Below are 22,298 nucleotides of genomic sequence, written 5' to 3' on the forward strand. Positions count from 1 at the left end.
CTCGCTGACACCGAGTGCAGTATCTCTCTCTGAAGCAGACCAGGCCACCTTGAATACCCTTATTGATTCAAGATCATAGATAGGCATACCAAAAAGACCTACAGACACACTAACAAGCTCCAGAAGCAACTATATACTGGAACTATGCTGTATATATCTACGCAGCTATGCAATGGTCTTTCACACTTGATCTGTGGCGACAGGTAGCCTAGTGGTTAGAGCGTTGAAGCGAAAGGTCTCTGGTTCGAATACCTGAGCCGACATGATGAAAAATCTGCCGACGTGCCCTTGAGCAAGGCACTTAACCCTAATGAGCCAGGGACGCCGTACTACTATGGCTGACCCTGCAAAACATCCCATTTCACTGCACCTATCCGGTGTATGTGACAAAACATAATTTCTTTTATGAAGGCTGAATTTGGTTGCCATTTTTTTGCTGAGCTTCTTTCTTGATGTTCCTATGAGTTTTGGCTGCACCTCAAATTGCATAGATTGATTGATTGATGCGTTGTCGTCTCATCCACCCTGTGTTAGGTGATGGGACGGGCTGTCCTGGGGGACAGGTGTGGACGGTGTGTGTGGAGGGGCCGGTCACCTGCTCTGACATCAGTATGGATTATGAGAGGAATTGTACACCGGGCTGTCAGTGTCCACACGGCACTGTCCTGCAGGTCTGTCTGTCTATGCTCTCTCACACACGCGCACGCACACGCGCACGCACACGCACACGCACACACACACATGCAAACTGGACTTGAACATGGATCTTCTGCGTGCCACAAAATGGTGTTAACCCACTGAGCTAAAGCCTGGGCAATAGCTCAAGGAGCAAACTGGCCGTTCTCTGTTTCCTTAGGATGGCAAGTGTGTGTGGGTGTCTCAGTGTCGCTGTGATGTGGATGGGGAGCAGTATGAACCTGGTGATGTCGTACCCAGGGACTGCAACAACTGGTATTGGTGCTATACAGTACTATACAGTAGTATACAGTACTATACAGTAGTATACAATAGTATAGCATCACATAGTATGTACGTGATATTGTTTAATGAAATTAAACCTGAATAGAGCTCTCGGAAACAAATAGTCCTCTGACAGTTTCTCTCCTCTCCCTCACAGCACATGTGATTCTGGGAGGCTGGTAAACTGCACTCAACTCAACTGTAATGGTGAGTGGGGCATTGGCTTACTAAAAAGTAGAGAGAAGTAGGAGAAAACCACAAGGGGGAAATTGGTTTTGGTACAGAAGTAGGTATTTCTCGCAATTTGCTTTAGATTTGGTTATTGTTGCGGTCCATAGCTTTAACCAAAACCTAACAATAACCACCCCCTCTCACAGTGGACGGTCAGTGGTCTTCCTGGACCCCCTGGGGTCAGTGTTCAGTGAGTTGTGGACCAGGTCTCCAGTCCCGCTATAGGTTCTGTTCTAGTCCCCAGCGGTCTGGGAGTGGTCTGCCCTGTATCGGACCTGACCACCAAGACCAGCTGTGTATGACTGCTCCCTGTGATCGTGAGTAATGCCTTGATGGAGGGATCTTTGTATATCTTTATTTGGATAGTCCAGATTTTTCATCTGTCAATGCTTTACAGATGGCCATACGATCAACAAACCATCTGTTGATAAGCAACAGCTTGCCAAGGTTACAGTTAGGGTTAGTTTCAGAATAAGGGTTAGGGTTACGTTTAGGGTTAGGATAAGGGTTAAGGGGAGGGTTAGATCTAGGGTTAGTAGATAGTAAGTTGAAATGTTACTGATAGTCTATACAGATGGACTATCTACAGATAGACTATCCAAATAAAGTGTTACCCTGAATTAATGACACATACTGTATCATTTGAGGTGTTGGCTTTTACATGTTTTATGGATTATCTATGAGGATTCAGCACACTACCATTTTTGCAGTAGAATAATCATTTGATTGAGCATTAGTCCTGTACTGTACTCACCCCTTTTTTTTTACTACTTTGGTTTAGCCTGTGTTGTGTCATGGTCTTTACAGGTAATGGTGGCTGGGGGGAGTGGAGCAACTGGACAGACTGCACCAAGTCATGTGGTGGGGGTGTTCAGAGCAGACGCCGGGATTGTGATAGCCCCAGTCCAGAGGGAGAGGGGGACTACTGTGAGGGGCTTGGCACAGAAGTCATCTCCTGCAACACTGACCACTGTCCAGGTACGCTATCAGAATGTGTGTGTGCTAATTGCCCCAAAAAATTGGTAAAACTGATTTTTTTATTAAACATGTGATCTTTATGACAGAATGTTATAATTAGATGAAATAAATACGTAATTTTTTACAAAATTACACTACCCAAAAGGCACTCTGTATTGTGGAATGACACAGAATTTTACTGTTCCACTGTTACAGACAGAGGTGGTATCAGCTCTAACTACACTGTTCCACTACTACAGAGACTTTCTCTGGTAAAATCCTCAGACAGCTGCACTCTGATCCTCTGGGGTCTCAGTCTACTTGAGAGAGGGACACTTTGATCCGATGAGGAGCGAGCTTTAAATACTCCTTTGTTATTATCTACACGCCAGTGTCCTCTCGTTGAGGCAGTGGCCTCCTTCAACTCTGTGACCACACCAACAGACCATAACATACTGTCCCCAACCTCAACGTCCCAGCTGTGTGTCCCTGAGTTAAAGCCGTCAGAACCCAGAACCGACCGGTACTTATCAAATCTCTCTGGGTTGTCAGGAAGCTGCGGTGTCTCCGTACTATGTCTCAAACTAATCAGGTTGTTAGACAGGATGAGATGGGGGTGAACAGTGTTGGAGTCGAGAATAACAGGAGTGAACTGAACAATCTCCTGCATCTTCTCCCAGACTCTCAACTGCATGTTGCACTCCTCTGGAATAGCCTTTGACCAGATATGTTTACTTTCACTTTCTTAGAATGAAGAGTGAAGTCAACAGCCGCACTTAGAAAGTTTCCCCTACCATCCGCTCGTCTGTTATCCTCTTCAGACTTTCTATTTATAACACGTATATTATTCAACAGTACTGAAAGTTTCTTTTCCACACCAAATGAGGGATCCAGGGAGAACTGCTGCTGTTGTTCTGATTTCCTCATTCAGGACAGTTTCGTTTCTGGATTCGTCTTCGGGGTTCTATGGTGGTTGGCAATCCAGCTAATGTACACTGGTGCAGTACCGCCATCTAGTGGACTTGAATGTGGAGAGAAAGAGACTGTTTGTGTACAGTATGTGTGTGTGTGTGTATGTGTGTGTATGTGTATGTTTATATGACTGACACTGTGTGTGTTTTCAGTTGCTCCTTGCTCTCAAGTCCCTGGGACAGTGTTCAGTAGCTGTGGCCCCTCGTGTCCTCGCTCCTGTGATGACCTGTCTGTGAGTGTCACAAATTGTTTCTATTTTCCATATACATGATCTATACACACAGCTTCTGGCTCTGCCAGTAAGACGTGTAGGTATTTGGCTGACTCCTTTGTCAACTTTGCACGAGGATGTGTATGATGATGGTGATGGTGGTGGTGATGCTAATGATGGTAACATACCCCCCTATACCCCCCGCCCCACTGTGCAGCACTGTGAGTGGCTCTGTGAGGCGGGGTGTTACTGCACGGAGGGCAAGGTGCTGTCTTCCGACGGGACGTCCTGTGTGTGGAGAGAGGAGTGCCCCTGTCTGGACCTCAACACCGGCTTGAGGTTGTACCCTGGAGAGAGCACCACTGCCCCAGACGGCTGCAACAACTGGTGAGAGAGAGAGAGGAGAGGAGGGGGGAAGATGGGGAGGGGGGAGAGAGAGGAGAGGAGGGGAAAGATGGAGGGGAGAGGAGGGGGAAAGATGGGGAGGAGGGGAGAGAGAGGAGAGGAGGGGGAAAGATGGGGAGGAGAGGAGAGAGAGGAGAGGAGGGGGAAAGATGGGGAGGAGGGGAGAGAGAGGAGAGGAGAGGGAAAGATGGGGAGGAGGGGAGAGAGAGGAGAGGAGGGGGAAAGATGGGGAGGAGGGGAGGAGAGAGGAGAGGAGGGGGAAAGATGGGAGGAGGGGAGAGAGAGAGAGAGAGGAGAGGAGGGGAAAGATGGGGAGGAGGGGAGAGAGAGGAGAGAGAGGAAGGAGGGGGAAAGATGGGGAGGAGGGGAGAGAGAGGAGAGGAGGGGGAAAGATGGGGAGAGAGAGGAGAGGAGGGGGAAAGATGGGGAGGAGGGGAGAGAGAGGAGAGGAGGGGGAAAGATGGGGAGGAGGGGAGAGAGAGGAGAGGAGGGGGAAAGATGGGGAGGAGGGGAGAGAGAGGAGAGGAGGGGGAAAGATGGGGAGGAGGGAGAGAGAGGAGAGGAGGGGGAAAGATGGGGAGGAGGGGAGAGAGAGGAGAGGAGGGGAAAGATGGGGAGGAGGGGAGAGAGAGGAGAGGAGGGGGAAAGATGGGGAGGAGGGGAGGAGAGGGAAAGATGGGGAGGAGGGGGAAGAGAGAGGAGGGGGAAAGATGGGGAGGAGGGGAGGAGAGGGAAAGATGGGGAGGAGGGGAGAGAGAGGAGAGGTGGAGAAGCTTTGTCGTGTTGTCTTTTGATATGTGCATATTAAAACTCCAATGGTGCGACAGATTGCGGTAGGCTTAAAGTAGTCGTGGTGTGGGTGAGTGCTTGCTAGCTTGCGTTCGTGCGTGTGTTAGGTTGTTATTGATATCATTTGTGTTTCAGTACCTGCGAGGGAGGGAGGCTCAACTGCACCAGTGACCCCTGTCCAGGTAAGTAATAGGTGCAGTCTGAATACCCAATTTCCAATCACATTCAATACAGTATATCAACAAAAGCATATGGACTCACATGTATGTCTGATCCATCCTGATTCTCTCCCCCCCCCCCCCCCCCCCCCCCCCCCTCCCCTGGTGGACAGTGTCAGGTGGGTGGTGTGAGTGGTCTGGCTGGATCTCCTGCTCTAAGACATGTGGGGCAGAGTGGGTGTCCAGATATCGCAGCTGTGGCTGTCCAGAGCCCAAGGCGGGAGGAGCCCCCTGCCAGGGAGAACAGGAAGTACACGGTGGGGTGGGGGCACAGATCCAGAGACAACCCTGCCCTGTGGTCACCTTCTGCCCAGGTAACAACATAGTAATCACTTTAAAGGGTTTGTGACTTACAGGTAGACAACGTTATAGTATGTGGTTAGTGTAATTACATGGATTCTGCCTTCTTTACCTCCTCCTGTCTCACATTTTCTCTCTCCCACCTTTCCTTTCTGTTCCTCTCCCTCTCTCACCCCACTTGTCGATTCCGGCCTCTCCCCCTCTTTTGTCTCTTTATTTCCACCCCCTCTCTTTCCATCTCTCCCCCTCTCTCTCCCACTCTCTCCCACTCTCTCCTTGTCTCTCTTCCACTCTCTCCCCCTCTTTTGTCTCTTTATTTCCACCTACTCTCTTTCCATCTCTCTCCCACTCTCTCCTTGTCTCTCTTTCACTCTCTCCCCCTCTCCCTCTCTCTCCATCAGTCCATGGTTCGTGGAGCCTGTGGTCGGGCTGGTCAGAGTGTGATGGCTGTGAGGGGGTGTCTGTGAGGACCAGGGAGTGTAACAGTCCTCCTGCTAGGTTTGGGGGTCTTCCCTGCCACGGGGAGAGCCGGCAGAGCCGTGGCTGCCAAGACAACGTCACCATCTGCTCAGGTTAGCTGATGACATCATGGGTGACATTTTGACTGTGCCAAAGTGCGGACATGTTACAAAAATGTAATTTAAAATACTTGTCATGACACATGATTCAAAATGACTTGGGGATATTAGGATTGGATTGAATTTCACGCAGATCTTATATGTATATGGTTACTTTAGTTCTTTATGTTGTTAGTCTCTGCTTACTCCCGGTTGTTGAGTTGTGACCTCGTAATTTTCCCATGATGCTCCTCTCTCTCAGAATGTGGCGGCGTGCAGGTGGACTGGCCATGTGGGAAGCCCTGTCCACGCTCCTGCTCTGATCTCCATGGCGACACAGAGTGTCTGGACACGGCGGAGTGCAGTATGACCTGTGGTTGCCCGGGTGATCTCGTGCTACAGGACGGCCAGTGTGTGGAGAGGGAGGAATGTCGCTGTAAATACCACAACAGTACTACTGGTGAGATCAGTGGAGAACACTTACCTAGACAACATACCTTTAACACAACTTAATTGGTAATTACTGTCCTACTACTCCTGTTGTTTGTCTCAACTCCTAACGCTATGCTAAGCTGCAGCGAGGTCAGCAAACATCTCTCTCTCTCTCTCTCTCTCTCTCTCTCTCTCTCTCTCTCTCTCTCCATCCAGGTGGGTTAGACTCTAGTAACACCTCGTGGGCGTGGCCTGGTAGGTCAGATTGGCAGTTTGCAAATCCAGGAGAGACCATCATCGCTGACTGTAAAAACTGGTACAGTACACAACATCATGTTTCCCCACCGGTAGCATAGCCCATATTATCAATACCGTTTTTGTAATGCAGTCTTCTTTCTCTTCCCTATACCGCAGCACCTGTGAGGCGGGTGTTCTCCACTGCCAATCAGTCCCTGGTTGCCATGTCGATGGCGGCTGGAGCCAATGGGGAGGCTGGTCAGAGTGCTCGGCCCCCTGCGGGGGTGGAGTCAAGCTCCGCATGCGTCAGTGTGATAACCCCGCCCCTCAGAGCGGGGGGAGGGGCTGTGCAGGCATGTCTGAACAGCAGAGAGAGTGCAACAACCACACCTGTACAGGTACACGCTGGGACAGACTTGGTGGAAACACAACATGACATATCATCGTAGACTTCGCCCACACAATGTTGAATGCTGATGATGTATGCACTACCTTTGAACAGATTGCATTACATACAACCCCCCCAAGACATATTTCTGGACATACGGTAATGTACCTTACTGCCTCCAAAACACCATGGTACCTGATGTCCCATCTCTGGTGTTGTGCCCCCATCCAGACTCTGGCCGCTGGCCGACCTGGTCCCCCTGGTCCTCCTGGTCTGTGTGCTCAGTGAGCTGTGGAGGAGGGGAACAGTCTCGTACCCGTCTATGCAGCTTCCCGCCCTGCTCTGGCATGAGGAGGCAGAGCAAGACTTGTAACACCCAGGTCTGTCTCGGTGAGTACATGTAAATGTTACATGTGTTCCTGTGTTGTTCAGTTGGTAAGAGCGTGGTCGTGTGGTGCTAGTGACGCCAGGGTTGTGGGTTCGATTCCCGATAAATAGCAGACCGTGAGATAAAGTATAACTTAAATTCCCTTGCTGCAGCTACCACTGGCACACTGTAAAAGTCTGTATCCCTTCAGAGTCCATGTACCTGTAGTAGATAGCTTAATGTTTTATGCGAAAAGGTGCAGAGTAGCACAGCCAATTAGATAGCACTGTGTCATTTAGACACACCCCTGATGACTACCCACTGTAGGACTGCAGGGCCTTGCATGGTGTCAAGGTGTTTTGGGACCTACATTTTGTTTGCGTTATACTTCCTGCTAGCGTTCATTTATCCACTACACAGAGCCAATGGAAGTCAATGGCTGTGTCTGAAATGGTGCCCTGTTCCCTACGTTTATAGTGTACTACATTTGACCTGGGCCCATAGGACTCTGGTCAAAAGTAGTGCTCTATATATGGAATAGGATGCCATTCTAGAAGCAGTCAATCACTAATATGACCAGCACGAGGTGCCAGAGTGAAGGTTAGTAGTAACACCAGGAAATGCAGCGTTGAAGTGCATCTTAAAGTGAAATAGCTCAGCGGCGGTGGATTAGTCTTCATTTTTCACTCTGGCTTCTCCTTCCGTCTCCTCATTGAGGTTATTTTTGGTTCTGTGTGTCGTTAGTATGAGTGATAGTCCTCTGAGAATGCAGCCTCTCGTTCCAGCTCGGACTGAGTAAGAGTCAGTCTGTTGAATGGAAAAAGATTTACTGCCGGACCAATAGAACAATTCTCGCCACATTTACAGTAGTAGTTGTTGTAGTACAAGTAGTATCAGTAGTAGTGATTCATTCTGTATTTTAGAAATATCCTTTTTATACTATATGCAAGTATTTGACAATGAAACTCACACTCTATGCACACAATTTGATAATTGCTCTCCTGTCTGCCCATCTTACCCAAACCCCTGCCTTGGTACCAGAGGTGGGTTGCCCTCCGGGTCGTCTGTACAGGGAGTGTGAGCGGGGCGAGGGATGCCCCTTCAGTTGTGCCCAGGTCAGCGGGCAAGAGGGCTGCTACTCTGAGGGCTGCGAGGAGGGGTGCCACTGCCCCCTGCACACCTTCCAGCACAACAGAGCCTGTGTACAGGTCAGTTACAGTGGTTATTTCATGTCTATTTCAGATGAATGAAAGGTTACTTCTTCAGAATTTCAGATGAATAAGTGGTTATTTCAAGCGTATTTCGAATGAATGAAAACTTTATGTTAGTGTATTTTAGATAACTAAAAGGTTATAACAAGTGTATTCCACATGAATAAACAGTTAATTCATATGTATTCCACATGAATAAACAGTTAATTCATATGTATTCCACATGAATAAACAGTTACTTCATATGTATTCCATATGAATAAACAGTTAATTCATATGTATTCCATATGAATAAACAGATACTTAATGTGTATTGAATAAGGGAGCTAGTAAACCAACCACTGTGTTTCATGTTTAGGAGTGCCCCTGCCTGGTGGACAAGGAGCTCCTGACCTCACTACAGAATGTGTCTGTGACACCATTGTTGGCCCACCATAACCTAACCCAGGGGGATGAGTTCCAGTCTGGGGAAACATTCATACAAGACTGCAGTGTCTGGTGGGTGAGAGAGATACACCACATCACACAAATAAGCACATATGTTCTCTAAAAGCTATTTATTGAATTTAGAGTGCACTCTTACTCCCAAATGTGTAGTTTACAATATAGCTTGAATCATTGTGGCACACAATGGGGCTGAGAGGTATACTGTGTAACATAGAATGTAAATCTGTTATAATCTGTGGTATCAACTGTGGTATCAACCTCCAATGGGACTGAGAGGTATACTGTGTAACATAGAATGTAAATCTGTTATCATCTGTAGTATCAACCTCCAATGGGACTGAGAGGTATACTGTGTAACATAGAATGTAAATCTGTTATAATCTGTGGTATCTGTGGGACACAATCTGTACTCTAATTTCTCTCTCCTTACTTGACTAAGACCAGGACGTGGTGGAAATGTTGTCACATCTGCTCACTAATCAAGCACACGTCTGTGAGCGGTTATCCTTTCTGTATATACTGTATGTATGTACAATATACAGTGCCTTAGGAAAGTATTCACACCCCTTGGCTTATTCAACATTTTGTTGTGGTACAGCCTGAATTCAAAATTGATTCAATTTATGTTTTTTCTCACCCATCTACTCACAATACTCCATACTGACAAAGTTAAAACATGTTTTTAGAATGTTTGCAAATTTATTGAAAATGAAATACAGAAATATCTCATTTACATAAGTATTCACACCCCTGAGTCAATACATGTTAGAATCAACTTTTGGCAGCGGTTACTGCTGTGAGTCTTTCTTGGTAAGGCTCCTCACGCTTTCCACACCTGGATTGTACAATATTTGCACTTCTTTTTAAAATTCTTCAAGCTCTTTCAGGTTGGTTGTTGATCATTGCTCGATAACCATTTTGTAGTCTTGCCATAGATTTTAAGTCAAAACTGTAACTAGACCACTCAGGAACATTCAATGTCATCTTTGTGGTTGAATCTGAGTTTGAAATTCACTGCTCAACTGAGGGACCTTACAGATAATTGTATGTGTGAGGTACAGAGATGAGGTAGTCATTAAAAAATCATGTTAAACACTATTATTGCACACAGAGTGAGTCCATGCAAAAATTATGTCACTTGTTAATCACATTTTTACTCCTGAACTTATTTAGGTTTGCCATAACAAAGGGTTGAATACTTATTGACTGAAGATATTTTAGTTTTTAATTTTTAATTCATTTGTAAAAGATTCTAAAAACATAGTTCTACTTTGACATTATGGGGTATTGTGTGTAGGCCAGTGACACACAAACTCAATTTAATCCAGTTTAAATTCAGACTGTAACACAACAAAATGTGGAAAAAGTAAAAGGGATATATATATATACACTGCTCAAAAAAATAAAGGGAACACTTAAACAACACAATGTAACTCCAAGTCAATCACACTTCTGTGAAATCAAACTGTCCACTTAGGAAGCAACACTGATTGACAATAAATTTCACATGCTGTTGTGCAAATGGAATAGACAACAGGTGGAAATTATAGGCAATTAGCAAGACACCCCCAATAAAGGAGTGGTTCTGCAGGTGGGGACCACAGACCACTTCTCAGTTCCTATGCTTTCTGGCTGATGTTTTGGTCACTTTTGAATGCTGGCGGTGCTTTCACTCTAGTGGTAGCATGAGACGGAGTCTACAACCCACACAAGTGGCTCAGGTAGTGCAGCTCATCCAGGATGGCACATCAATACGAGCTGTGGCAAGAAGGTTTGCTGTGTCTGTCAGCGTAGTATCCAGAGCATGGAGGCGCTACCAGGAGACAGGCCAGTACATCAGGAGACGTGGAGGAGGCCGTAGGAGGGCAACAACCCAGCAGCAGGACCGCTACCTCCGCCTTTGTGCAAGGAGGAGCAGAAGGAGCACTGCCAGAGCCCTGCAAAATGACCTCCAGCAGGCCAGAAATGTGCACGTGTCTCCTCAAACGGTCAGAAACAGACTCCATGAGGGTGGTATGAGGGCCCGACGTCCACAGGTGGGGGTTGTGCTTACAGCCCAACACCGTGCAGGACGTTTGGCATTTGCCAGAGAACACCAAGATTGGCAAATTTGCCACTGACGCCCTGTGCTCTTCACAGATGAAAGCAGGTTCACACTGAGCACCTGACAAACGTGACAGAGTCTGGAGATGCCGTGGAGAACGTTCTGCTGCCTGCAACATCCTCCAGCATGACCGGTTTGGCGGTGGGTCAGTCATGGTGTGGGGTGGCATTTCTTTGGGGGGCAGCACAGCCCTCCATGTGCTCGCCAGAGGTAGCCTGACTGCCATTAGGTACAGAGATGAGATCCTCAGACCCCTTGTGAGACCATATGCTGGTGCGGTTGGCCCTGGGTTCCTCCTAATGCAAGACAATGCTAGACCTCATGTGGCTGGAGTGTTCAGCAGTTCCTGCAAGAGGAAGGCATTGATGCTATGGACTGGCCCGCCCGTTCCCCAGACCTGAATCCAATTGAGCACATCTGGGACATCATGTCTCGCTCCATCCACCAACTCCACGTTGCACCACAGACTGTCCAGAAGTTGGCGGATGCTTTAGTCCAGGTCTGGGAGGAGATCCCTCAGGAGATCATCCGCCACCTCATCAGGAGCATGCCCAGGCCTTGTAGGGAGGTCATACAGGCACGTGGAGGCCACACACACTACTGAGCCTCATTTTGACTTGTTTTAAGGACATTACATCAAAGTTGGATCAGCCTGTAGTGTGGTTTTCCACTTTAATTTTGAGTGTCTCCAAATCCAGACCTCCATGGGTTGATAAATTGGATTTCTAGTGATTATTTTTGTGTGATTTTGTTGTCAGCACATTCAACTATGTAAAGAAAAAAGTATTTAATAAGATTATTTCTTTCATTCAGATCTAGAATGTGTTGTTTAAGTGTTCCCTTTATTTTTTTGAGCAGTATGTATATATATATATATATATATATATATATATATATATATATATACACAGTCATGGCCAAAAGTTTTGAGAATGACACAAATATACATTTTCACAAAGTTTGCTGCTTCAGTGTCTAGATATTTTTGTCAGATGTTACTATGGAATATTGAAGTATAATTACAAGCATTTCATAAGTGTCAAAGGCTTTTATTGACAATTACATGAAGTTGATGCAAAGAGTCCATATTTGCAGTGTTGACCCTTCTTTTTCAAGACCTCTGCAATCCGCCCTGGCATGCTGTCAATCAACTTCTGGGCCACATCCTGACTGATGGCAGCCCACTCTTGCATAATCAATGCTTGGAGTTTGTCAGAATTTGTTGGTTTTTGTTTGTCCACCTGCGTCTTGAGGATTGACCACAAGTTCTCAATGGGATTAAGGTCTGCGGAGTTTCCTGGCCATGGACTCAAAATATTGATGTTTTGTTCCCCGAGCCACTTGCCTTATGGCAAGGTGCTCCATCATACTGAAAAAGGCATTGTTCGTCACCAAACTGTTCCTGGATGGTTGGGAGAAGTTGCTCTCGGAGGATGTGTTGCTACCATTCTTTATTCATGGCTGTGTTCTTAGGCAAAATTGTGAGTGAGCCCACTCCCTTGGCTGAGAAGCAACCCCACACATGAGTGGTCTCAGGATGCTTTACTGTTGGCATGACACAGGACTGATGGTAGCGCTCACCCTGTCTTCTCCGGACAAGCTTTTTTCCGAATGCCCCAAACGATCGGAAAGGGGATTCATCAGAGAAAATGACTTTACCCCAGTCCTCAGCAGTCCAATCACTGTACCTTTTGCAGAATATCAGTCTGTCCCTGATGTTTTTCCTGGAGAGAAGTGACTTCTTTGCTGCCCTTCTTGACACCAGGCCATCCTCCAAAAGTCTTCGCCTCACTGTGCATGCAGATGCACTCACACCTGCCTGCTGCCATTCCTGAGCAAGCTCTGTACTGGTGGTGCCCCGATCCTGCAGCTGAATCAACTTTAGGAGATGGTCCTGGCACTTGCTGGACTTTCTTGGGCGCCCTGAAGCCTTTATCACAACAATTGAACCGCTCTCCTTGAAGTTCTTGATGATCCGATAAATGGTTGATTTAGGTGCAATCTTAATGGCAGCAATATCCTTGCCTGTGAAGCCCTTTTTGTGCAAAGCAATGATGACGGCACGTGTTTCCTTGCAGGTAACCATGGTTGGACAGAGGAAGAACAATGATTCCAAGCACCACCCTCCTTTTGAAGCTTCCAGTCTGTTATTCGAACTCAATCAGCATGACAGAGTGATCTCCAGCCTTGTCCTCGTCAACACTCACATGTGTTAACGAGAGAATCACTGACATGCTGTCAGCTGGTCCTTTTGTGGCAGGGCTGAAATGCAGTGGAAATGTTTTTTGGGGATTCAGTTCATTTGCATGGCAAAGAGGGACTTTGCAATTAATTGCAATTAATCTGATCACTCTTCATAACATTCTAGAGTATATGCACATTGCCATCATACAAACTGAGGCAGCAGACTTTGTGAAAATTAATATTTGTGTCATTCTCAAAACTATAAAACTATATATATATATATATATATATATATATATATATATATATATATATATATATATATATATATATATATAGCTACAGGCCTAGTTGAACTATTCACAGCCTAACTTATTTTCTGACCCTCCTGTCTGCCTGTAGCGGGTGTCAACATGGTTTGTGGAACTGTTCCTTGGAACCGTGTCCCGTAGACGGGGGTCTGTCCCCCTGGGGCCCTTGGAGCCCCTGCTCCCTGTCCTGTGGGGGCCTGGGCCTGAAAACTCGCAACCGAGCCTGCAGCCACCCGGCACCGGCCTACGGGGGCAGAGACTGCCTGGGGCCCCGGCAAGAGAGCACCTACTGCCAGGCTACTGACTGCCCAGGTACTGAACTGTACTCTCCAGGATTGTAATAGCATCAGGTACGTAATATACTAAAATATGACGTTACCTATTATGTTTTGTAATCCTTTTTACAGTGATCATCGGCCCCACAGAAGAGCCCTCTCTACCAGGTAACACTCCACACACCACAGGGCTTCCTTACCCTAGAGACCTCTGTCTGTCTCACTATTGAGGCCCCCCACTCTCTCTCTCTCACTTCTTACTTCCCCACTGTACATGTTCTATCTACAGTATTAACTATTGTGTTCTATGAACTCGTTAATTGTACAATAAAGACTTGTTGAGGCTCAATTGATCTCCCTCTCTCCCTCCCTGTAGATGAGGATGCAGGCTTCTCTCAGTGGTCGTCGTGGACCACCTGCTCTCGGTCGTGTAGCGATTCCCTGACCCCGGCCCTCAAGTCTCGTCAGAGGCGGTGTGTCAGACCCCCCTGCTCAGGGGACACCCGTCAGGAGAAGGCCTGCAACCTGCCCCAGTGTCCCGGTAATGTCCCCTTTCTTCCCCAACCCCATATCCTAATGTCCAGCTACTGTTCCCTTAGCTCTAATGCAGTAGTCCTATGTGTATTTTCTGTCGGGTTGAATGTGTCCTTTTTCAGTACAATAGGGAAGTGAAAAAATACAAACATTTTAAGCATGGGTCAGTGGAGGCTGCTGATGGGGAGGACAGCTCATAATAATTGCTGGAAGGGAGCGAATGGAATGTCACGTATTTAATACCATTCCACTGATAGCACTCCAGTCTTTACCATGAGCCCGTCCTCCCCAATTAAGGTGCCACCAACCACCTGTGGCATGGATGTATAATGTAAATCATGCTGCAGGCTCCTTCATGCTCCTTCATGTCAGCAGTGTCCTTTATTTTGAAATACCACAGTCCTCACTACCATGTATGTCTGTCTTTTGCTTTGTGTGTTACTAGACGGCGGTGGGGTGTGTGTAGGGGACGACTGCGCCCAGAGGAACTGCACGTGGATGGAGTGGGGCGAGTGGGCGGCGTGCTCCCGCTCCTGCGGCGTGGGTCAGCAGCAGAGGTTACGCACCTTCCTGACCCCCGGGGTCAACGGTTCCTGGTGTGATGACATACTGGGGGGTAACCTGGAGAATCGCTTCTGTAACATAAAGGCCTGTCGAGGTTGGTGCACTGACACTGTAATAGACACAGCATGCTGTTTGTGTTCGGGATTTTGTACTGTCCACTAAATGCCATTCTAAACTAATTGAATCTGATATGAATGTATGGAAATGAATCACTTCTTAATAGCCACTCATATATCTGGAAGCATTTGATAGCTAAGCATGGGGTGTAGGGCTGGTTTTGTTCCCCAGAGTGGAGGCATAGTTAAAGGACTCTCTCTCTCTCTGTGTGTCAGTGGACGGAGGCTGGTCTCGCTGGAGCCCCTGGTCTCGCTGTGACAAGCGCTGTGGGGGCGGGCGCTCCATCCGAACCCGCTCTTGCTTCAGCCCCCCGCCCAAAAATGGCGGGCGCAAGTGTGAGGGAGAGAAGAACCAGGTGAAACCCTGCAACACCAAACCCTGTGGTAAGACTGATCTCTCTCTCTCTCTCTGCTCTATCTGCTCTCTCTCTCTCTGCTCTCTCTCTCTGCTTTCTCTGCTCTCTCTCTCTCTCTCTGCTCTCTCTCTCTCTGCTCTCTCTGCTCTCTCTGCTCTCTCTGCTCTCTCTCTCTCTCTGCTCTATCTGCTCTCTCTCTCTCTGCTCTCTCTCTCTGCTTTCTCTGCTCTCTCTCTCTCTCTCTGCTCTCTCTCTCTCTGCTCTCTCTGCTCTCTCTGCTCTCTCTGCTCTCTCTCTCTCTCTGCTCTATCTGCTCTCTCTGCTCTGCTCTATCTGCTCTCTATCTCTCTCTCTCTATCTCTCTCCCACTTCTCTATCTGCTCTCTCTATCTCTCTCTGCTCTATCTGCTCTCTATCTCTCTCTCTATCTCTCTCCCACTTCTCTATCTGCTCTCTCTATCTCTCTCTGCTCTCTCTGCTCTCTCTCCATCTCTCTCTCTACTCTATCTGCTCTCTCTGTCTCTCTCTCTGCTCTGTCTGCTCTCTCTCCATCTCTCTCTCTCTGTTCTATCTGCTCTCCCTCCATCTCTCTCTCTACTCTATCTGCTCTCTCTGTCTCTCTCTCTCTGCTCTGTCTGCTCTCTCTCCATCTCTCTCTCTCTGCTCTCTCTCTCTTTGTATCTCTCTCTCACCTCAGTCACAGACTAAAAAACAAATATCTCCCCTGGATAGAAAAAAAAGATGGATGGATGGAGAAGTGTTTTTAACCATACTTAACCATGCTGTACTATCATACATGTGTCCCAGATGAGAAGGGTTGCCCAGCGGGTCAGGAGGTTGTGCCCTGTGCCAACGAGTGTCCTCAGCGCTGCTCAGACCTCCAGCAGGGCATCCAGTGCCAGGGCAACACAGAGTGCCAGCCTGGGTGCCGCTGCCCAAAAGGCTAGTGACCGGTCACATTTTCACAGTCAGCTATTCTTTTTGTCATGAATTGACATGAACTATTATACTGAGCTATATTAAGTACTGTACACAGATCAGATGTCTTCCATTGCATGTATAAATCTACTAATAACACTATAAATATGTGTGTTGTTCCAGGTCAGCTGCAGCAGGACGGGGTGTGTGTGCAGGTATGGCAGTGTGACTGTGTGGACTCTTTGGGTCAGAGCTGGGCTGCAGGCAGCTGGCACCAGGTGGACTGCAACAATTGCAGCTGCGCAGACGGACTGCTTTCCTGCACCAATCAGAGCTGCCGAGAGGCCAGCTGCACATGGAGCTCCTGGTCCAATTGGGCGTCCTGCAGCACTTCCTGTGGGCGGGGCCAGAGAACCCGCTTCAGGTGAGAAAAGAAGAAAAGAGACACACAAATACACACATACACACACACACACACACACACAAATACACAGGATGTCAGATATTGATATTGTGTGTGTGTGTGTCCTATGAGATCGCTAATACCAGAGCGTGAAGGAGCGGTTTGCCAGTTTGAGGAGGTGCAACACAAGTCATGTGACCCCGGGCCCTGCCCACCCCTCTGTGTCCATGACAACCAGGAGCTGACCGTGGGAGACACGTGGTTGCAAGGAGAATGTAAACAATGGTGAGGTCGTAGAACTAAAATATAGATGATGAAATAGCTCAGTGATATAGTGTTATAGGGGCATTAGTGGTACAGTAGATGTTTGTACTGACTTTGAATTCTAACATTTTCCGTGTTTTTTTCTCTCTCAGCACATGCACCCCAGAGGGAGACTATTGCCAAGATATTGACTGTCGAGGTGTGTTCAATATGTTCTTATACCTGCCTGCACATTTGATGAATTTGATGTAATGCATTTGCGTCAATTTGTTCTTCTTTGATGGATTGCGAAATCTAATTTGATCAAATCAAAAAGACACATACAACCCTATCACTGCAGAGAGAATGCCTCTCACTTATGATATAAACAATGAATCGCGTTCCAAGTATTGTGATTGGCTGTGTATCCTGCCAATCACTTCTCTTCTGGTTGACAGTGGATGGTGGTTGGACGCCCTGGTCGGTGTGGTCGGACTGTCCTGTGACGTGTGGGCGGGGCACTCAAATTCGGAGCCGGGCCTGTATCAACCCTCCTCCCCGTAACAACGGGAGAGACTGCAGCGGACCGGAGAGAGACGCCCAAGGCTGTCACACACCGCCCTGCCTCGGTAACACAGACTACTGCCGATCAATTCCAAACCCAACCCTAACACTTTTCTTTAGGCCCTTAATGTAGATCTAACAGAATTGGACAAAGTACCATGTTGATTATACCATTCAGATTCATTCATAATGAATAACACTCACCTGGCTCAAGAAAAGTGTTTTCAAAAACGGACCTATTCCATCTGGTTCTGCTCTGAACCAATGGTGGTGGTTTGCTCTCTGCACGCAGAGAAACTGTCATCTTACAGGTCTACAGGGACACACCTGTTTCTCTCTCATCCCTCTGTCCCTCTTCTTGTTTTCAACTGTTGTTATGAACCACACGTCTCCTGTTTCCAGATGACCTTTGCCCCTGGTCACCATGGTCCCGCTGCTCCCGCAGCTGCGGCGCGGGGGTGGTGTGGCGACGCAGGATGTGTGTGTGTGAAGGGGAGGGGGAGGACGCCTGCCCCCCTGAGGTAGAGGCGGAGAGGAACAGAGAGGAGACCCAGCTGTGTTATAAGAGACCCTGTCCAGGTAGCATGACCTCAATAATATCTCTGGCTGTGTTCATGTCTACTCTTAGACACCAAGCGCATTCTATAATAGTGTAGTAGAATGGACTGGATACTGATGAATACTCTGTTCTGTCTGTTCAGACAATATCTGAAGTCTGTTGGTAGTTATTATTGTTATTATAATTAAACCAAAAACTTGATTTACTTAATCTGCCTAGGAAAGATTGCTATCCAGGCTCTGCCACATAGTAAACAATTAGGACACAAACCCAAAGAGTCAATCGCAGCCTCTCTTGGCTAAACAATACTTTCACAGTAAAGCTATACTTTTCTCCATCTTTGACTTCTTCCCTGTGTGTTTGTCCAGAATGCCCCATGTCAGAGTGGACCGAGTGGTCCGCCTGCGACTGTGTGTCCCAGAGGCAGCAGCGTCACCGCGCACCGCTCTCACCAGCCACCAAGGGACAGCACTGTTCCCGTCTGGACACCCAGAGCAGAACCTGCACACTAGACCACTGTCATGGTGAGGCCACATAGTAATGCTATCAGCGGGTTTTCTCTGTCAAATCAAATGTTATTGGTCACATACACATGGTTAGCAGATGTTAATGCGAGTGTAGTGAAATTCTTGTGCTTCTAGTTCCGACAGTGCAGTAATATCTAACAATTTCCCAACAACTACCTAATACAGACAAATCTAAGTGGCATAGGGAAGGTGCAATAGATGGTATAAGGTACGGTATATACATATGAGATGAATAATGTAAGATATGTTAACATTATTAAAGTGGCATTGTTTAAAGTGTCTAGTGATCAATTTATTAACGTGGAGTCTATATGTGAGCAGCAGCCTCTCTGAGTTAGTGATTACTGTTTAGCAGTTTGATGGCCTTGAGATAGAAGCTGTTTTTCAGTCTCTCTGTCCCAGCTTTGATGCACCTGTACTGACCTCGCCTTCTGGATGGTGGCGGGGTGAACAGGCAGTGGCTCGGGTGGTTGTTGTCCTTGAGGATATTTTTGGCCTTCCTGTGACATCAGATGCTGTAGGTGTCTTGGAGGGAAGGTAGTTTGCCTCTGGTAATGCGTTGTGCAGACCACACCACCCTCTGGAGAGCTTTGCAGTTGAAGGCGGTGAAGTTGCCGTACCAGGCGGTGATACAGCCCAACAGAATGCTCTCGATTGTGCATCTGTAAAATTTTGTCAGGGTTTTAGGTGACAAGCCAAATTTCTTCAGCTTCCTGAGGTTTAAGAGGCGCTGTTGCGCCTTCTCCACCACGCTGTCTGTGTGGGTGGACCATTTCAGTTTGTCTGTGATGTGAACGCCGAGGAAGTTAAAACTTTCCACCTTCTCCACTACTGTACCTTCGATGTGGATAGGGGGGTGCTCCCTCTGCTGTTTCCTGAAGTCCACGATCATCTCCTTTGTTTTGTTGACATTGAGTGAGAGGCTGTTTTCCTGACACCACACTCCGAGTGCCCTCACCTCCTCCCTGTAGGCTGTCTCATCGTTGTTGGTAATCAAGCCCACTACTGTTGTCTCATCTGCCACCCAGTCATGGGTGAACAGGGAGTACAGGAGGGGGCTGAGCACGCACCCTTGTGGGGCCCCAGTGTTGAGGGTCAGCAAAGTGGAGATGTTGTTACCTACCTTCACCACCTGTGGGTGGCCCGTCAGAAAGTCCGGGACCCAATTGCACACGGCGGGGTTGAGACCCAGGGCCTCCAGCTTAATGATGAGCTTGGAGGGTACTATGGTGTTAAATGCTGAGCTGTAGTCAATGAACAGCATTCTTACATAGATATTCCTCTTGTCCAGATGGGATAGGGCAGTGTGCAGTGTGATGGCGATTGCATCGTCTGTGGACCTGTTGGGGTGGTATGCAAACTGAAGTAGGTCTAGGGTGGCAGGTAAGGTGGAGGTGATATCATCCTTGGCTAGTCTCTCAAAGCACTTCATGATGACAGAAGTGAGTGCTACGGGGCGGTAGTCATTTCGTTCAGTTATCTTTGCCTTCTTGGGTACAGGAACAATGGTGGCCATCTTGAAGCGTTGGGGACAACAGAATGGGATAGGGAGAGATTGAATATATCCGTAAACACACCAGCCAGCCGGTCTGCGCATGCTCTGAGGACGCGCATGCTCTGTGTGTGTGTGTGTGTGTGTGTGTGTGTGTGTGTGTGTGTGTGTGTGTGTGTGTGTGTGTGTATGTGTGTGTGTGTGTGTGTGTGTGTGTGTGTGTGTGTGTGTGTGTGTGTGTGTGTGACATGAGATCTTCTCTCTTCCAGACTCTTGTGAGAAACCGTTCCAGTACTCTGAGTGTGGCTCCCCCTGTGAGAAGCAGTGTGCACTGCAGGGGCAGAAGGCACTGTGTGCGGGGATGCAGGAGTGTACCCCTGGCTGCTACTGCCCTCAGGGCTTGCTGCAGCAGAATGCGACCTGTGTGCCCCCAGAGCAGTGTGGCTGTGTACACCTCCAACATCAGGCCTCAGGGAGACCTGTCTCTGTGATTGTGCCACAGGGGACCATGGTCACTATAGACTGCAGCACCTGGTAAGTGACTTAACTCTTTTAACAAGTGAAGGACAATCTATACAAAGTTTCAATATGGTACCCATAGTATCAGAATAGACACAGATAACAACAAGGAAGCAAAAGCCAAGAGAGAGGAACACTAAGATAGACCATTAAATAGATGTGTATTTTTAAAGCTACATTTTCTCCCTGGGGCCACCGTAGATAGACCCATACACAGAATATAAGATATAGTCTATATATAGTTAAATAGTCTGCATAGCACAATTAGATGGTTTTAGAGGTAAATGTATTATGACTCTCTTTGTATTGTCTGATTCCCTCCCAGCCTCTGTCATAATGGGACGTTGCAGTGTGACATGCGAGAGTGTGAAGGTAAGACATATTGTTGTCCAGGGATCATCAACTAGATTGTGATTTTTTTCCTGGGTGGATGGTCGTGGGACCAGATCATAATTACAAATAATTTGTAGACTGCAAATTGACCACAAGAAGCCCAAACAGATAAAACATTTGACTAAAGCATAACAATTTTGAGCCTTGCTTATATTTGTATACAGTCACGTCTCTCTATTATGCTTCAGAACCAATTTCCAAAATTATAATCACTTAAATCATTTACATTTTTAGCTCAGAAAACTTGGGGGGCCAATTAAAACCACTTACTGGCCAAATTCGGGCCGTGAGCCGCCAGTTGGGGAACGCTGCTGTAGTACATTGATTTCCTGTGTTTAGAGATAGTACTTTTTATGGATCTTAGAACAGTTTGAGTTTGACATAAATTGACTTTAGACCAACACTAAGCTTCATCCCTCTCCTACATCTCTCTACCTTACTCTTCCCCTCCCACCGCTCTCTATTTGGGTACCCCTCTAAACCTCCCCCCTCTTTCCTACCCTCCCTCCCTCCTTCAGTCATTCTCAGTGAGTGGTCAGAGTGGACCCCCTGCTCTCCGTGTGTGCCCGCCTCCTCCCTGCAGTCCTCCTCCTCTCCCCAGGGTGGCGCTGCAGCCCTGGTGTCTGTCCAGCGGCGCTACAGAGCATGTCTGGACCTGGACTCAGGCCAGCCAGTCTCAGGGGAGGAAGAGGGGGCACAGTGTACCGGGGAGCTGGAGGAGGAGAGGCTCTGCCCAGACCCCAATGCATGCAGAGGTGGGTGGTACTGCACACTAAAAATACGCTACACTCAGTCAGTACTAAACAACTGGCATGACTCTTGACGCTCTGCAGTATGATGATGATGATGACGATGAAGACAATGATGCTGATTACGATGTTCATGCTGATGTCATTTCCTGCCCAGACCTGTGCCAGTGGAGTGTGTGGAGTGTGTGGAGTGTGTGTCAGGAGCCGTGCAGCGGTGGGGTGAGACAGCGCCACAGACAGCCCCAGGCCTCCCCTCCAGGACCCCAGTGTCAAAAACAGCAGACCCAGACCAAGAGCTGCAACACTGGCCTCTGTCCAGGTACCCTTGAACCCTTTACTGGACATTTTAATTGGTTAACAATGTTCCTATACTGTATGTGCCTAAAACTTCTTACAATGTGGTCTTCAAGGAGACAGTATTGATTCACTCCTTCTTGTGTGATGTAGGCGAGCGCTGTGAGGACAGGGGGCGGGTCTACCAGGCGTCTTGTGCCAATCAGTGTCCCCGGAGCTGCACTGACCTCTGGAAGCATGTGCAGTGTCTGCAGGGAGTCTGTCACCCAGGTACTGGACCTATGACCTCATGTCACTGTGCCCCTTATAGCAGTGTGACATACTGGCATACTTTGTGACTTTCAGTGTGCTACCCTAACAAGAAGAGGATATCCATCCCAACCTTTTGTCCCCCCTCTTTCTTTCTCCCTTTTAATTTTCCCGGTTGTTCTCTCTCTCTCTCTCTCTCTCTCGCTCTCTTTTTCTCTCTCTCTCTCTGTCTCTCTCTCACTCTCCCGCTCTCTCTCACGCT

At 47.7% G+C, this 22,298-nt stretch overlaps 1 protein-coding gene across 1 annotated transcript in view; it reads left to right on the top strand.

Annotated features, from left to right (window-relative positions):
* Window positions 1–22,298, top strand: part of sspo (SCO-spondin) — a 77,203-nt gene that overhangs the window by 39,992 nt on the left and 14,913 nt on the right. The window contains exons 65-97 of the mRNA XM_082970736.1: window positions 535–671; window positions 857–951; window positions 1,118–1,167; window positions 1,338–1,508; window positions 1,999–2,169; window positions 3,273–3,352; window positions 3,549–3,718; window positions 4,661–4,707; window positions 4,857–5,057; window positions 5,445–5,615; window positions 5,863–6,060; window positions 6,249–6,348; window positions 6,447–6,667; window positions 6,889–7,047; window positions 8,066–8,232; window positions 8,594–8,733; window positions 13,373–13,593; window positions 13,689–13,724; window positions 13,933–14,097; window positions 14,536–14,748; window positions 14,987–15,154; window positions 15,934–16,068; window positions 16,228–16,468; window positions 16,580–16,732; window positions 16,864–16,910; window positions 17,149–17,319; window positions 17,657–17,833; window positions 18,182–18,337; window positions 20,102–20,366; window positions 20,677–20,723; window positions 21,263–21,499; window positions 21,651–21,812; window positions 21,941–22,057. Of these exons, the coding sequence (XP_082826862.1) occupies window positions 535–671; window positions 857–951; window positions 1,118–1,167; window positions 1,338–1,508; window positions 1,999–2,169; window positions 3,273–3,352; window positions 3,549–3,718; window positions 4,661–4,707; window positions 4,857–5,057; window positions 5,445–5,615; window positions 5,863–6,060; window positions 6,249–6,348; window positions 6,447–6,667; window positions 6,889–7,047; window positions 8,066–8,232; window positions 8,594–8,733; window positions 13,373–13,593; window positions 13,689–13,724; window positions 13,933–14,097; window positions 14,536–14,748; window positions 14,987–15,154; window positions 15,934–16,068; window positions 16,228–16,468; window positions 16,580–16,732; window positions 16,864–16,910; window positions 17,149–17,319; window positions 17,657–17,833; window positions 18,182–18,337; window positions 20,102–20,366; window positions 20,677–20,723; window positions 21,263–21,499; window positions 21,651–21,812; window positions 21,941–22,057 (4,989 nt within the window). The remainder of the gene's footprint in view (window positions 1–534; window positions 672–856; window positions 952–1,117; window positions 1,168–1,337; window positions 1,509–1,998; window positions 2,170–3,272; window positions 3,353–3,548; window positions 3,719–4,660; window positions 4,708–4,856; window positions 5,058–5,444; window positions 5,616–5,862; window positions 6,061–6,248; window positions 6,349–6,446; window positions 6,668–6,888; window positions 7,048–8,065; window positions 8,233–8,593; window positions 8,734–13,372; window positions 13,594–13,688; window positions 13,725–13,932; window positions 14,098–14,535; window positions 14,749–14,986; window positions 15,155–15,933; window positions 16,069–16,227; window positions 16,469–16,579; window positions 16,733–16,863; window positions 16,911–17,148; window positions 17,320–17,656; window positions 17,834–18,181; window positions 18,338–20,101; window positions 20,367–20,676; window positions 20,724–21,262; window positions 21,500–21,650; window positions 21,813–21,940; window positions 22,058–22,298) is intronic.

The sequence above is a fragment of the Salmo salar genome, chromosome 29, assembly GCF_965601325.2.
Source record: "Salmo salar chromosome 29, fSalSal1, whole genome shotgun sequence".
Classification (NCBI taxonomy): Eukaryota; Metazoa; Chordata; class Actinopteri; order Salmoniformes; family Salmonidae; genus Salmo; species Salmo salar.